Source organism: Sphaeramia orbicularis, chromosome 5, assembly GCF_902148855.1.
Source record: "Sphaeramia orbicularis chromosome 5, fSphaOr1.1, whole genome shotgun sequence".
In the NCBI taxonomy this organism is placed as follows: domain Eukaryota; kingdom Metazoa; phylum Chordata; class Actinopteri; order Kurtiformes; family Apogonidae; genus Sphaeramia; species Sphaeramia orbicularis.
In genome coordinates this window covers 21,836,080-21,853,952 of record NC_043961.1, presented here as the reverse complement: position 1 = coordinate 21,853,952, position 17,873 = coordinate 21,836,080, and the positions used below count along the sequence as shown (strand labels likewise).

At 36.9% G+C, this 17,873-nt stretch overlaps 1 protein-coding gene across 1 annotated transcript in view; it reads right to left on the bottom strand.

Annotated features, from left to right (window-relative positions):
- atxn7 (ataxin 7) overlaps window positions 1–16,706 on the bottom strand; it is a 31,071-nt gene extending 14,365 nt beyond the window's left edge. The window contains exons 1-5 of the mRNA XM_030135421.1: window positions 16,562–16,706; window positions 13,913–14,007; window positions 5,891–6,103; window positions 5,624–5,692; window positions 393–497 (exon numbers count right to left, since the gene is read on the bottom strand). Of these exons, the coding sequence (XP_029991281.1) occupies window positions 393–497; window positions 5,624–5,692; window positions 5,891–6,095 (379 nt within the window). The 5' untranslated portion in view covers window positions 6,096–6,103; window positions 13,913–14,007; window positions 16,562–16,706. The remainder of the gene's footprint in view (window positions 1–392; window positions 498–5,623; window positions 5,693–5,890; window positions 6,104–13,912; window positions 14,008–16,561) is intronic.
- Window positions 16,707–17,873: the final 1,167 nt, after the last annotated feature.

Sequence of the window (17,873 nt, the reverse complement as noted above, 5' to 3'; positions counted from 1 at the left end):
TGTTATACATCCAGTGAAAATCCATGCAGTGACACGCACATCCCTGAAGTATTAACAAAACAAGAAATCTAATCTGAGCTGTGTGTTAAAGCAGTACATTACTGGGAAGACTGAGAGAGACACATCAAATATTAACAGGGGGATTGTAAACACATACAAGTGAGACAGTGAAATAAATAAATAAAGAAATCAAAGTCTGTAGTGTCCCCCTCTCAGGTTACCGTGCTGAGAGGAAAAGACGGTGGCTGAGGAATACAAAGGCACAGGAAGAAGGAACACAGCGGAGGGTAGTAATGTGTGAAATATTACCTCCAATATTTATTATGAGAAGACTGTTCTCAGAGGCATGTATATGCATGTATATATGCGTGTGCATGTACAAGAAAACTTACCATAGTGTGCTTGGAAGGCTTGGGGCTTCACTACCTGACTGCAATGGCTGCACATCACCAGGTAGAAGTCATCTTGTGCTGGACACTGGCCAAAAATGGGCATGTCTGTACACACAGGGAAATCAACCACACTGAGCATGAGTCAAGTAAATGCAAATGAACAAGATCTGACATTAGCAAGTGTCCCAGTTGGCAGCAAACTCTGAAATATCCATCATTCATTGTCAGCACTATAATAGTTCAAGATGGGTTAATTCCAATTTGATGGCATAATCTTCTTTGGATAAACAGGCCACACAGAGGAAAACATCTATGTGATGTGTTATGCAGACACATAATCCATGCTAAGATATTAAGAAAAATAAAAACAGGCTGTCTTTTGCTAGACACCATTATGGCCAGGATGCCCTGGAGATACAAACCAGGAAAAAGTACTTATCTCTTCATGCTTAGATTTTCTTATAGAGGTAAGTTAAAGATTCCCTGTCATCCAGATACAGTCTAATGTGTATTCCCCCTAAAGGGGAGATCCTGTCTAATCTCCTATTTTTAAGGCCCTATATTCTCTGACAGTGTTAAATTTTAATGGACTCTGGCCCTGCTCTTCTTAAGTCATAATGAATATTTCCATTTTTAAAACAGGTCATTTCTTAGTGGATGTCCAGGTCATAGAAATCTGCACAGCAATCACAGTAATATGTAAACTACAATTCAGTGAGTGTCAGATCATGGTTTAGAACCCAAGAAAACACAGTTATATAGAGTTATATTAGCTTAAGATATGAATTAGCCTATTGCTATTCACACTATGTTTAAGTAAGTGCTTAAGTCAGTGCTTCTGTCCGAGACTCAGTGACAGGAAAAGAAAGTGGAACATATGGCTGATTTAAGGGTATCATTTACTTGCTGCAGGACACAAAGATCAGGATTTTCCTGTAGTGCTACAAGGAGAGGAAAGTGCAGTTTTCAGGTGCACAATCATGAGGAAAGGAATGGTGAATATCAAAGCACATGAACTAGAACCCTGTGAGCATAAACCCAGCATCTCTACCCACCCAAAAAGTATGAATCAGCCCTTACACTTCACAATTCACACTGAGAAAGAAGAAAAAAAAAATCAGAGGGAAGTGCGGCTCCTCACCAGAACGTGATCAAAATTTACCCTGGCGCGGAGAACCAGAAACCACCTAATTAAGGAGGCTAATTAAGAGATTGCCTCGGGCGTTATGATGAGATGAGCAGAGGAGAGGATACAAGAGGAGAGAAGTGGAGGGCCTCTCCAACACGTACTCCGACAGGGCCGTCAAGGGTTCTCCAATCATCACTGGCCCAGTGTAGAAGGGATGAGGACCATTAAGGCAACGCCAGTATAAAAGGGTTTACCTGGTGAGTTCCCATGCAAGGAGGTCAGAGGAACCCTTGTGTGGAAGAATTGACAAGAATGATGCAGCTAAATGCATGTCAATAGTTTGAAGTCACCATGTTAAGTGCGTCCTTCAACAGCAATGGTGCAAAAAGACTATTTTCACAACAGGTCAAGTCTGCCAGGAAAGGAAAGGGCAAATGTCTTCAGTTCATGCACAAACACATGTAATTTATAGAAATCCAGAGCAGGAAGGCACTATACTTGTGTGCATAAGCAGTGGTCTGACTATTCTGCAGAAGAATATAGGAGCAGAAATGAGATGTGGCAGGTGGCATTCACTGGATGCAAGATGCAAATATACAAGACATTAAAATAGTTTAAGGAATCTGGCCTAAAGGTTCTGTGCAATTTTTTGACTTTTCATCCAACTCTCTACGAGGCATTTTCCTGTACCACTACTTTAGTGGAGTCAAAATGAGTGTGAACATATTAACAAATCAATAACTTCCTTTTCCTCTCCATTAAAAATCCACCTTCTCTGATTTTTTTCACTGACACAGGCTGAGAGCTGCCGAGTTGAACAGGCCAAACACATTTCCTTGCTGGAGCAATAGCAAGGTCAAATGAACTCATTCCCAAACTGTTGGTGTTGTTCACTTGGAGCATTCTTCTAACCGTTCCCTTCACTAAAAAGGCAGTCCAGCTAGATCGCCTTGCCGTTTAGCTTTCAGTTCACTGGCACCCAGAACTGTACAGCTAGAATGGCTTGAATTGAAAGGTGGTCAAACGCCACAGTGTCTGCCCCATTCACAATCGCCATTTTCTTCTTTTTCAAGGAGAACATGAAAAGGACAGAGAGAGAAAGGAAGTCTCCGTAGAGGAGAAGGAGACAGAACAACAGAGCAAAGCCAAGAAACAAACACAACAGGGAGAAAAAAGAACAGAGAGAAACGGAGCATAGAAGCAGGCCGAGGCCTTAGCAAGACAAAGAGGGAGAGAGCAGCGGACCTGCGCTTGAGGAGCACAAACACAGCCTGAGAGCAGAGACAGAGGGGAATGAGAGTCTAGTTAATTTCAGCATCCTCATCCATGGCAGTGATGAATGATCCTGGTGGAATAGTAGCAGCTCTGGCTGCTTCTGACCACAGCACACAAGCTGGCTGACTCTGACCTGTGGCTGACACTACATTTCCCAGCTCCCCACACTGTGACGGCACCACTGTAAATGCATGACAGTGTAAATTCAGCAGTCGTTGATTGCCACAGATTTTTACAATGAGAGTGCGCTTATCATCTGTGTGTTCTTTCAGTTACACCACACAAGAAATCTGATGGTGAGTCACGGTGGAGAGGTGTAGTCATTCACTTGTAATACCCCCACTAGACACACACTATATGAGGAACACTGTATGAGCACATACTTCTGCCACGAGCAGCATGTGTTGATCAGCCCCATGGCACAAACAACACTCAGAGACAGACGCTGCGATATGATAGAGCCATGTCTCAAGCCCTCTGCATGTCTTGCTTTTTTTTTTCTTTCTCTTTTTTTCAAATGAGCCTTCTGTCCTTCTATCCTTCTCTGAGAACACATTGAGAAATGGAACCACTTTGAAACATAAATCATCATCAAATCATGTCAGCAGACATCTAGCTCAGACACCACCTATCTCACATTATATTAAGTATTTTTATGTTTTCATCTGAAAAATATGAGTACGAAATATAAAAACTGCATTTTTCCTGCCATTACCAGCCTGTCTGACATTTTCATCTGAAATTGTGCAATGGTCTTGCACACAGTCCACGTTGTTGACTGATGCAAACACAACATTAGATAAGTGCCCTGACAAATAGACTACAATTAACCCTTTCTTTTGCTGAAACACGTGGGGAGGATATAAAGCAAAAAAGGTGACACACACTGATGACATCATAAGTATGGGCCAAAATCACATGACCTGAGTGACTGCTGCTTTGAACCTTTGTGCTTTTAACGCTGCAAATATATCATCTGGTAACATGAAGAGGCAGTTATTTCAGTAAGTGTGCTTCCCATATGTTAGTGAAATTAGTATCAAAGGGATCATATATTAGAAGTAATTCTGTGACTATTATGCACACCACTGAGATTGTGCCGTTGCTTGTTGCAGAATTAATGATGGTGTTGTGTGTCTGATGAAGATCCTTGCGGCTTTTGCTTAATTAGTGCCACTTTTCTCTGCCAAATTATACACACAAATACTTTTTTCCCCTAACAGAATAACAGTTTCTGTTGACTCTAACCCACTTTACCTACATCAAGTTCTGAACCAGAGCTAAGGAAAAAAAGAACACATCTTAGTTTAGGTGCCCTAATAACTGCAATGACCACATCGCTGTAGAAAGGTGACATTTGACTTGTACTGATATTGTGTCCTTGAGGAAGAAAAAGATCATCTTTGCAAAGTCATTAAAAGTTGCTGTGGATGTGCACACCACAAACAAACCATTATGTGGGTCTATATGTGCGTAACACTTTAGCACATTATGCAATGACATTAGGTTACTCAAGGTGTAACAAAACTTATGAATTTTTCAGGGATGTTGATGACTCATCTTTTCAACTGATGTTAAACGTATCAGCGGAAGAGTGAAGAAAACAATGCACAGTTTTTTTATTTGCAGTTTTACTGCTCTATTATGTTAATCATTGGGGTTTACAGAAAGTAAACTACATTTTAAACTCTTCCAAAATATCATGTGGTATTGAAAATAGCTGATGTGCTTCTGACAATGTAGGATCTAACACTGATGTCAAAGAACGTCTTTTCTCTTTATTCCCTCATGATCTGCTGTAATATATTGTTTTTTTTTAGGGTGCCTATTGTCAGCAGGCCAGGTACTACAACAGGATACTAGCCATGATGGCTAAAGCTGCCCCTTTTTACTGTTATTGATACAGTTAAATAATTTGGATTGTCCATGATACAATAAACTAATAAACAAAACGAATAATCCCTTTCCTTTTAATAGGATGAATAAACATTATCCTTCAAAATCAATATCAGCTTTAACCAAAAACACAAGGAGGACATTACATGGTTATTAGTCAGCAATGTTCTCACTGACGTGATGGCAGATTTTCTTAAACATCTTCACTTTGAAGAATCATCTATGAGCTACATAACTTTGGTTAATAGGTACGAAATGACATTTTTATAAAAGTCATTTTAATCTCTTGCATTATTTAACATGGTCGTAGTCTTTTAACAATTAAGACATAAAGCACTGCCGGTCAATTGTTGTGATTTTACAGCATGTTAGGCAGGAGGCTGCCATATTGTAACCTCATTTGAATAATTCTATGATGAAAAAGGAGGCTTTTGCATAATGTCCCAAACTGTCAGTTATATTTCATCACGGGACTGACAAAATAATCAAAAATAAATATAGGACACATGGAAAAACATTTCACCTTATATTATATATTAGGCTATATTAAGAGATTTTATCTGTAAAATGACAAAAATTAAGTCTAATCATCTAACACTATACCAACAGAGTATGAGAATATACGTCTGGATCTATGCTTAACTACAGCCAGTCCAAGTAGTTATCAGATAAGTTATTTTAAGAGACAGATGCAAATGTCAACTGCCGCACGAATAACAGAAACACGTTTCACTCATTATATCCGGTTTTCTATTGTCAGCTGTGGATGCGCTTCATGTACAGTAGGTTTACATTCTGGCCCAACGACGCTTGTAAAGTGTTTGAATGTATGTGAATATGTGTGCAAACCCCCAGAACCAAAATACACATTTGGCCCTAGAGAAAGGGGAAAAAAAAAAAAAAAAAAAAAAAAAAAAAAAAAAACACTCACCTTCTCTGCACAAACGCATGGCTTCTCGATTTTTCCCGAAGTCTTTGAAACTTTCCTCCGATTCAGCACCTGAAAACGAGGCGATCCGACACACAGACAAATAAATAGTTGCACTTGCTTTTGCCTGCCCGTGCTGTTGCTACCAGTCGCGTTTCTTCATATTCCACCTAAAAACTGCATGCATTCGGCCAAAAAACAGGACAGGACTGGCAAGTGTCGCGCTCTTCCTCGCTTCCACGCGCACGTTCGGGGCCCTGGGGAACTCACCGTCGTTGCCGTGGAGTTTGGAAGCGTCGACCCAGTTGCTCCAAGGCTGTCCCAGCATTATTTCTGGACTAGGCAAGGATCTCCGCTCCGCAACAGTCGCCATTGCTGTGGAGGCTTCTCCCCGCTGGATCTGCTGCTGCTTCAGCTGCTGCCTGGCCGCTCGGCGCAGCTCCCCCCTGACGTCATCCTCGGCCCTTTCCGACATTCTTTCCGCTACAATGTAACAACACAAGAGTCAGCTCTGGTCGCGCTCGGGATAGGAGGACTTCTCTCACTGATTGACACGAGCAAACGCGTGTTGTTTCATCGCACCCGCCCCCCGGAGGAAAAAAAAAAAAAAAAACTCTTATGTGCAAGCAACAAGTATAAACCCTAAATTATGGATCTGAAAGCACGAGCGTAGATTTAAATATGTCCCCCTTAATATTTATTTAGGAATCCACCCCAGAAAAAAATTAAAAATAAAAGCAGGAGACCTTTATTTTGAAAAAACCCTGTAATATTACTCATTGAGAAACACTGCGTTTGACAGGCGGGTGTTTTCCCCTTCTTCTTTTTTTTTTTTTTTTTTTTTCCATTTCTAAAATAATATGACTCATAGAAATACTTCACCTTCTCATTCTCAACAAATTAGTGATGGTTCAAATGTGCTGTAGGTGTATTCGAATTTTCAGTCAGCTTTAACCTTTTCATGCATAGTGGACAGCTGGTCACAGGTGTTCTCTTGTACAGGGTGGGGAAGCAAAATTTACAATATTTTGAGGCAGGGATTGAAAGACAGTGTATGACCAATTAGTTTATTGAAAGTCATGAGAATTTATTTGCCACAAGAAAATGTACATAATAGAAAATGTTTTTATTCTACACTACCAGGCAAAAGTTTGGACTCACCTGGTTTTTCTTTATTTTTATGACTATTTTCATTGTAAATTCTCACTGAAGGCATCAAAACTATGAATGAACACATATGGAATTACGTAGTTTAAAAAGGTGTGACAAAACTCAAAGCATGTTTTATATTTTAGATTCTTCAAAATAGTCACATTTTGCTTTTATTACTGCTTTGTGCATTCTTGGCATTCTCTTGATGAGCTTCATGAGGTAATCACCTGAAATGTTTTCCAAAAGTCTGGAAGGAGTTCCAAATGATGCTGAACTCTTGTTGGCCATCTGTGGTCCATCTCATGTCATTTAAATAAGAAGGTGAGTCCAAACTTTTGCCTGGTAGTGTATGTGTCCTCCTTCTTTCTCAATAACTGCCTTCACACGCTTCCTGAAACTTGCGCAAGTGTTCCTCAAATATTCGGGTGACAACTTCTCCCATTCTTCTTTAATAGTATCTTCCAGACTTTCTCATAATAGTTTTGCTCATAGTCATTCTCTTCTTTCCATTATAAACAGTCTTTATGGACACTCCAACTATTTTTGAAATCTCCTTTGGTGTGACGAGTGCATTCAGCAAATCACACACTCTTTGACGTTTGCTTTCCTGATTACTCATATGGGCAAAAGTTTCTGAAAAGGTATGGATAATAGTGTTAGGTATGATTATGACATCAATATATGTTTGGTTTCAAAACAATTGACGTAGTGCCTGCTGAGAAAAAACAACTAAATGTTCATTGTAAATTTTGCTTCCCCACCCTGTATATTCATGGGTTTTGTTGTTTTATTTTCATATCAGCCGACACAGTGGACGCTGATGCATAATCCAGAACACTGCAATTCATACCATTACAGTAACTTTACTGTTCTAGATAAACCTCATCTGCAGTGACATGTTCGAGTGTAAAAAAAAAATAAAAAAATTGCTAATTGTTATTAGACATGTAATTAACAGGTTTCTTTTTTAATCAAAAAGTGTTTTTTTTTTTTTTTGCATATTATCTCCATGAAATGATTAATAACTAGTATTAGAGTATGCTAAAATGTGAGAAAACATCAGATTAGCTGCATTAAACATGTTTTTATTTCCCAGTTTTCACACAGTATATCAGTAAATACATGTTTTTAATTCTTCTAAAATTAAACGCATGGTGTCTAGCTGAGTGGACACTTTTGTAACGCCATGAAAAAAAGGTTAAAAAAAAAATACGTTGAGTTGTTTTTTTTGTTTTCATGCCTAAAGAGGAATAAAAACCACTTGTTGGGTTGGGGGGGGGGGTGTCCCTTGATTAAGTTTCTCATAATTCATGCATGAAAGGGTTAACTGTAATACCACCCAACACTACACGTGGGATATACACTGCAAGTCATACTATTATCTCCATGAAATGATTAATAACTAGTATTAGAGTATGCTAAAATGTGAGAAAACATCAGATTAGCTGCATTAAACATGTTATTATTTCCCAGTTTTCACACAGTAGATCAGTAAATACATGTTTTTAATTCTTCTAAAATTAAACGCATGGTGTCTAGCTGAGTGGACACTTTTGTAACTCCATGAAAAATAGGTTCATAAAAAAAATAAATTGCATTGTTTTTTTTTTGTTTTCATGCCTAAAGAGGAATAAAAACCACTTGTTGGGGGGGTGTCCCTTGATTAAGTTTCTCATAATTCATGCATGAAAGGGTTAACTGTAATACCACCCAACACTACACGTGGGATATACACTGCAAGTCATACCATTATCTCCATATTATCTCCATGAAATGACTAATAACTAGTATTATAGTATGCTAAAATGTGAGAAAACATCAGATTAGCTGCATTAAACATGTTTTTATTTCACAGTTTTCACGCAGTATATCAGTAAATACATGTTTTTATTCTTCTAAAATTAAACGCATGGTGTCTAGCTGAGTGGACACTTTTGTAACTCCATGAAAAATAGGTTCATAAAAAAAATGAACTGAGTTTTTTTTTTTGTTTGTTTTCATGCCTAAAGAGGAATAAAAACCACTTGGGGGGGGGGGGGGGGTTCTTGATTAAGGTTCTCATAATTCATGCATGAAAGGGTTAACTGTAATACCACCCAACACTACACGTGGGATATACTTTGAATGTGTAGAAATCCTAGAATCCAAAACATCTGTGAACAATGAATGAAATATTTAATAACTTTCAAAGATCTACACAGCCAATGGCAACCAAAAGCATCTACTAATCTGAAATGTTTAATAACTTGAATCCACTAGTCCCATCAATATATTTATCAAGGTAAAATGCAGTTGGACGTTCAGAGGCTCCGTAGTGAATGTGCAAATGCCATCATCTTCTGCAACAATGACTCACCAATAAAACCCATGTAGTCTGACAAACAGCAGTGGTTATAGATGCTTATTTTTATGTTCAGTTAATGATAACTTTGCTGAAAAAAAATGAATTTTTCTTCAGTTTTCTGTTTTGATACAATAATCTTTGAATTTACTCTGAGCTTAGTAACTTAAATATAGGAAAATGCTGGATGTTCAATAAAAGTTGGACAATACAGAGGATAATTCTATGAGAAATATTAATCAGTCACTTTGGAAAGGTTAAATATAGGGAATAATTCATTCAGAAGTTGCCATAAAAATAGTTCTAGTAAACCCTAAGTCTTAAAGAGTTAAATTAATATGCCATTAAAAATGTCAACTAAATTAAATCTTCCTGTACATAAAAATGACATTTCCAACATGAACTGCCTTAAAATTGACCCAAACACTTGAAATCATGTTTGATTTCCAGGTAAAGGAATATTCCCAGGGTAATCGTGGGTGCCCACAAAGTTCAGATGATTCCAATGCCCATGTCTGAAGATCACACTGCCTGTCTAACGTGATACACAAATACCTGTCTTACATAGTTATTCTGTGTGTTATATAGTAGAGTAAGTCAACATTGAAAATGCATTTAATTTTCCCAGAATTTCCCCTAGATTTGTGAAGAGTGTAGCTGCTGTGATGGCTTTTGTTGCTTTTATTTAACTACAAACATAATTGGACTAATGTGATGCCCTTTCCCTTCAAAGTGGTAGTGAAATATCAGTTGAATGAACCTTAAAATGATATGAAAACCTGAGTGTGTAAGTTGTAGTATAGTTCAGGTTACCATTAAGTGTAAGACAGTAAATAGCCTCACAGTAGCCTGCAGGCATAAAAACTGGCTTAACAACTTTCACATTTACAACGGTTCATTGTAAACTGCATCAAGGATGCAAAATTTAAGTACAACTGACTTTTTGCCTCAAACACAATGAATTACATGAAATATTTCCTTACGTACACTATACAGAAATAATAAACACTGATATTAAGAGTATCCTAAATTCTGCCACAAATCTTCAGTTTCTCACTTACTCTCCATTCAAGTATTTAAAATCTGTCACTACAAGCTGTGGGCACAGGTATGCACAAACTTAAACCACACATTTATTCAGATTTCAAAAAGCAAATGGTATCATGTATACGTTGAGCTGTCAGATTTTTGTTTTTAATGTTGATACAGGAAAAACTGAATATGCATAAAAGTATATAAGATATATAGATCATTACAAATAACTACCATTTTTGTCAGTTGAATGCTAGTGCATACGTAATCATTTTATTTGTGGGTGCTGTATTTACTTTGATTCAAGTCCCACACACAAAAATACAAGACACACATTTAGATAGATGCCAATTTGGTCTTCACAGATAATATCTCTATGACTGATGGGAAAATGTAGAATAGAAATTTTTTAAAAAACACATGATTCCCAAACTTCTCAAATCTGTAAAGTGATCAAAAGTCAAGTTTTGATTGGTTACTTATTCACAGTGACATGAATGTGAACAACCTTTGCAATGCAGTTTTAAGTAAAGCATAAATAACGCAATAGCCCAAACATTCCGCACTGTCCTTGTTTCATAAGAGTAACAAGGTCCTCGATTCTATTTTATACCTTTCCTTTTTCATATCATTTCTAACTCTTCAGTAGTAACCATCTGTCGGTTTGACAGAATAAGCAGCCTTCAACTCTGTCCTTCTGGGAGAAAAAAAAAAAATCAAGTGTAAGGTGTTCTTAAAGTTCTCAGTTGGCATGTACCCTGTGGAGCCTTGAGCACAAATGACCTTGGCCCTTGCTGCTAGTTTGAAGAGTACAGTTTAGAAACTTGATTTTGTTATTTGACCAACACCAAATAAAGAAACACTTATCAAAAACCATGTCCTTAAGATAGCTGCCAGTGTATCAGAGTTTTTATATTTTTGCATCCTTCATATACCCTTGTCACCACCTGACATGTAGATAAAAATATACATTCAGATTCATTCAGCTAAAGCTAAATTACATTACATGAGCATTATAGGACACGTGAACATATTCATATTTAAGTCATCTGACTGAACAGTAACATCTTACTTACCTGGATGAGAATGAATGACTACAGAATAAAAGATAAGTTATGATGCTAGACACTGTTGTGTAAGTATGATGGTAATCACATGGTAAACATTTGGTTGTAGCGTTTAGTTGCACTAATTAAGCTTGAATTATGTTCACCAAACAGTGGGTCAACATGTAAACTTCACACTGGTTCTAAGTGGCACTGATGGGTAAAATGTATTGTATACAAAGCAGTACATCGAATGAATTCAATCTCCTCTTCATGAGTAAATTAACAAACAGTAAAAATTAAAAGTATGTATTATCTCAAGTCTTCAGTCTTTTTCATTGCAACTTAGCCAAGGTTACACATTTCAAGAACCCCTGAGTGACATTTTTTGACAGTGGTTATTGAAAGGGCAGCCTTGGGTACTTGTGATTGTCATTCATTCTTTCGCAAACAAGCAAAGCCTCTTATTTTAATGATTCACTAGTAACAGTGTAGCCACATTGCTGCGCCATGACTTTCAGTCAGGGATAGAACTGTAGCTTCTTGAAAACAGACAGAAATTATAGCATTACTTCTGTAGTCTTTGTGTAGGTTACCTGGTGGCTATTGTCGCAAAAGTTTGTAAAAGTGTTGTATTGGTGCCTGGATAGAAAACGGCATTGTGCTTCCTTATTTGTAGATCTCTACGTGTTTGACTCAGTGGATCATGAACTACTTCTAGACAAACTCAGGAAAAGTGGCTTTGGCCCCAAAGCTCTTAAATGGTTTAAAAATTACTTAACAGGTAGGAACAGTGTGTCCAAGCAGAGGAACACAAATCAGACTTTCTTGAGACAACTAAAGGTGTGCCCCAAGGTTCTATGTTGGCTCCTATTTTATTTTGTATTTTTTATAAATGATTTAGGTAAAGACATTAAAGCTAAATTGGATCTGTATGCTGATGACACAATCATCTATACATCTACGCCCTCTGCAGCACAGGCGATAGAAGAACTCCAGACTGTATTTCAGTTTTTGCAAAGAGCTTTGAATGGTCTAAAATTGATTTTAAATTCCCAGAAAACAAAGTTTATGATTTTATCAAAAGCTTGCTTGCAAAACTTTGACAATCTAAGAATTTTTACATCTGATGGTACATTGATTGAAAGGGCGTCCTCCTGTAAGTACTTGGGAATATGGATTGATGAACAGCTCTCTTTCAAAGTTCATATTTCTAATCTAGATAAGAAACTCAAATTGAAGACTAGTTTTTATTTTAGAAATAACTCCTGTTTCACATTCTCTACAAAGAAAAAAAACTTGTGGAAGCCACCTTTCTGTCTGTGATTGATTATGGGGATATACTGTAGACACACAGCTACCTCCACTTTAAGGAGTCTTGATTCAGTGTATCATGCTTTTTTACGTTTCATTTCAAATGCAGAATCCCTCACTCACCACTGCATTCCCTATAATTTAGTGGGCTGGACATCATTAAGTATTCGTAGACGACACCGGTTTATGTTCATCTATAAAGCTCTGCTGGGTAAACTCCCAGAATACCTTTGCACCCTTCTTTCTGTTTGCTCTCGTGGTTTCCATCTATGTGCTTCCAAGTGGTTGCTTTTGACTGTTCCCCAAGTTCTGACAGACTTTGGCAAAACGGCATTTTCTTATCATGCACCATGGTCATAGAATAATCTTCAAAAACCTTCATCTCTGTTAATGATTTTAAATGTATCATGAAGAATGCAGTGAAGGAGGAATGTCACTGTTTTCTTGAGAGGCCATTATGGTTGAATAATTGCTATTCTGTTTTATTGTTCATTGTGTAGCATGTATGTGTTTTGTATAGTTTTGACTTTGGACGGCTGCTATCTTGGCCAGGTCTCCCTTGCAAAAGAGATTTCTAATCTCAATGGGACTTCCTGGTTAAATAAAGATATATGAAAAGTCTGTTAGTTGGTTATATTGTAATTTAGTCTGGAGTTTGACATTTTTGCACCAAAAGCCTAATAATGACATACTGATTATTTAGACATAATGAACAGAAGAATAATGACTACATTACAATTAAATCTTTTCTAACAGAGAAGCTGTAGGTTCGCACTGACAGACTCTTTGAAATGTGTTATATCAGAAATGGTGTTTGTAATATTTGTCCTTACATAAGCAAAATGCAAAAAGGAGATTAAATATAATGCTGCCTTTCACTTTCATTTCAACATGGCTACAAGATATTATTAAGTATCCTTGAACAAATACAAATGAGTTTCTTCTTGTGATAACAGGAAAATCTAGAAACTGTTACTTGTTGGTGATGTGGGAGGACAAAATATATGCCGAAAACAACTACCATAAGAATGTTAATGGCAGCTGTAAATATAAAAAAATGTAAAGAAATTTACCAGGTGCTATCAGCAAATAACATGATGATCCCCAATGGCAGCAGTGATGTTTGTTGACTGTTATACTAAAGGTTGTTTGATAATGAATTTACATAAATTTGTGCTCAAAGGTAATGCAATGAAGGACTGAGAAGGACTTAAAAACAAACAAAATTTCTTTTTTTCTCTCAGCACAAAAGATTTACAATAAGTAACAAGCTGATGGCCAAATTGCTATTGTAAAAATGGATGCTTGAAAACATTTATAAAAACTGTGCAACTCTGAGCATTTTTACACCGATAGAAAAAATACTCAAAAGCATGACCATCATAGGAAACATCAGAGAGATCTTACCTTGGCAAATAAGAAAAAAAGGAACTTATTTTTAACTCAATCAGACGATCCTCATCAGTTTGGGTTTTCACTGGCTGACACACTGCAGAGGAAGTCTGAAGATATAAAGACACACACAGGCACACAACCACACACACACATACACATACACACACACACACACACACACACACACACAGAAGAAGTCAGTATCAGTTTCTTTGTTTTGTTCTTTCTGTGTCTTGATAGAGTTAATCAGTGAATAGGGAATTATACAAGAGTGTGTGGAAGGTAACTCTGTCCCTTTCCTGCCTTGGCCTTGTCATGGAGTTTTTCACCATTATGCAGTAATCCAATCCATTAAGCACCATCCCCAACCACCCTCTGCAACCACACACTAATCCCTTTGAAAGGCAGACCATAACCATTTCATCATTATTTTGTTGTGTTAACTGCTATATATTCATAAAGCATGGGACTAAAGAAAAACGTTTTGTTTGTAATGCAATGCGTTATGTTCATGTCATATCTGACAAATGTATCACCACTGCAACAAAGCTTGTTGGTCTTGTCAAAGTCTATGTGGGCTGGGCACAGTAACTTACTACCTACTCCTAAATGTAATATGCTTATTCATTCATCAGCCTTTATTTAGACTCAGAATATACGGAGGTGGGGTCTCATTTTCAATGCAGTCATGTGAATAAAACAAACAATGATAAAAATAATAAGAGCAAATTCAGTTCAATAAAATGTGATGCAAAGAATCAACTAAAACTAGCACACAACATCATTTGAGCATGTTAGGGCCTATAAAATATGACTAAAAATGCACTGTTTTATATTCATATAAATAACCATTAACCCAATCTGCAATGCACAGAACTACAGAGTTTTGCAGCTAACATAACTCACTTGACTTGGGCTAACATTTGCATAAGAATTCAAACGGTTGTAAATGAAAACTCCTCACTATATTTTTAAAAATCCATTACCATGAATTATGTGGTATGTTTTAGCTGCATATGAATTTGCTCTTCAGCTTCCTGATAAAACGATTAAGAATGTTTATTGGGTAATGAAGTTTTGCATTTCGTACATGGCTATGGCTTACAATGTTGATGACACCACAGCTCAAAGCAAGAGAGAAATACGTCTATCTCCAAGTGCTAGACTCCAGACAGTCAAGGAATGAGATTAACATTAAGAGCTAGTATTCTACGCTAATACTACTAATACTGTTCAGTATGTGCTAATTTGCCCCCAACTCAAGCCATGTTGTGGCTGTAACTTTCAATAATCAACTAATTTTTTTATTCATACTTATAATATCCAGTTGTTCATTCAGTGATGGACAACAGTCAAGAACACCTCCAAGTGCGATTGCACAATACTGTGTGTAACTGAAGTGAGCAGCATAGAATACAAATCTATCTGTAAATGTTCCGGGTGGCTTTTAGACATTAATCTTGAGATCAGATTGAGATTAGGTGACTGATTTATACACTGTATTCCATTGAAAAAAAAAAAATACACTTGTAGCTTAGTATTGTGTATTATTCCAAAATGGGTCTATACATTTCCTTAACCTTTAATGTAATTTGGATGACCATAAATCAAAGCATCTATGGTTCAATGCAAAAATCCAAGAAAAAAGGTCATTATCAGCACAATTAATGAAGTGAATGAGAGCCTGTAAAACACATCAGAAATTGACTATTTGAAAAACAGAAGCCATTTCCAACTACATCAGGCTTTTTGGATTGTTCTTGAATAACAGCTCTTCCCTGTCTCCTTGTCAAGACTGTTTTTATTATGAGAATAAGAGAGTCGAATAATATTGGGTGACATCAACATCAGACGTAAAACATGTCTGTTAACATTTCTCAGCATTAAAATATCCAGGACTATAGTAAACATAAACAATGAATTCAATTAATTATAACATTAGAAAAAAGTTCATTATTTTTGTTAGGTTTTTTTTTTATTGACACCAGGAATTTTCATTTTGTTCAAAGATAAAGTTGATAATCATGATATAGTAAAATGAAACTCAATACATTATGATATTGTGCAGTCTTAAAACAATACAAATCTAAACTATGACTATATCCGTATGTGTACATGTAACAGTACAGTAACTAGCACAGTTACAGTGTGAGAAAATGTAATGTTGACATGACAATATTTCTACCTTAGTACGTGACTAATCTTAGTTTTTACTAAATACAGGCAGTTGAATGAAAAAATATAGAGTCGTATAATGTCTTTATCTATAGCACCCGATTCATAACTTGAGTTAGCTAACATTAGCTAGCTGTGACCAACAGGAGCCAGCAGTTTTATAAGCTAGCATTACTCCCACCTTTATGACATACAAACGCACATTGGCACTTTTTAATAGATGGAAATGAAAATAATTAATTGTAAAGGAAATACGTGATAAAAGACACTGTGTTTGTCAGGGAATGTGTCATAAAAACTGTCTCCCTCCAGTGTGGGTCAGTGACTGGTACAAACGTTACTAGAGATCAGTGGTGGCTACATTAGCCTGCTAGCTGAAGCCTGTAGCCAGCCATGATTAGCGTTAGCGAGGAAACTGGCAAAAGCCTGACAGCACAGCAGAAGTCATCAGCAGTCGTCAAGGATCGACAAGAACTTCGCTCTTACCAAGGCTCTGGATGCTGTAGACGAAAACGTGACACCAGGCAGATGTAAATCAGCTGGATGCACTGGGCGAAAGAGACAGAAGACGGTGGGAAAGAGCGAGTGCAGAGCTCAGCCTCTGTGGAGGTCTTCACCTGGTGCTTCCATGTCTGTTTACCAGACTGCATTCTGGGACGAAGACGTCACTGCACGCCTGCACGCACGCACGCAGCCTGCTGGATTAAAGCGTCGTCAGAGTTGTCAACTTTTTGTCCCTTCGGTAAAATAAGACACTATAATAAAAGACTGGAGTCAGATTTCATACTATACACCAGGTAAAACATAGCCTGTGTAAATAACTTAAACTTGGTTTGATGTCAGTAGATTGTCACTTAACCCTTTCATGCATGAATTGTGAGAACTTGAGTCAAGATTTATTTTTTGAGTGTTTTTATTCCTCCTTAGCCATGAAAAAAACAATGTGATCGAGTCTTTTTTTTTCTATGGAGTTACAAAAATATCCATGCATTTAATTTTTGAAGTAAAGAAACATGTTTAAAACCCAATATGAGAAAGTGATATGAAAACAATGAAATAAAAGCATTTTTAATGCTGCTAATCTGATGTCTTCTCACATTTTAACATATTCTAATGCTAGTAATTACTCACTTCATGGAGATAATACAGGGTGGGGAAGCAAAATTTACAATATTTTGAGGCAGGGATTGAAAGACAGTGTATGACCAATTAGTTTATTGAAAGTCATGAGAATTTATTTGCCACAAGAAAATTGACATAATAGAAAATGTTTTTATTCTATGTGTCCTCCTTCTTTCTCAATAACTGCCTTCACATGCTTCCTGAAACTTGCGCAAGTGTTCCTCAAATATTCGGGTGACAACTTCTCCCATTCTTCTTTAATAGTATCTTCCAGACTTTCTCGGTAATAGTTTTGCTCATAGTCATTCTCTTCTTTCCATTATAAACAGTCTTTATGGACACTCCAACTATTTTTGAAATCTCCTTTGGTGTGACGAGTGCATTCAGCAAATCACACACTCTTTGACGTTTGCTTTCCTGATTACTCATATGGGCAAAAGTTTCTGAAAAGGTATGGATAATAGTGTTAGGTATGATTATGACATCAATATATGTTTGGTTTCAAAACAATTGACGTAGTGCCTGCTGAGAAAAAACAACTAAATGTTCATTGTAAATTTTGCTTCCCCACCCTGTATGCAAAAAAAAAAAACTTTTTGTCTAACAAATAACAATTGATTTACATTCAAACATGTCACTGCAGATGAGGTTTATCAAGAACTGCACAGTTACAGTA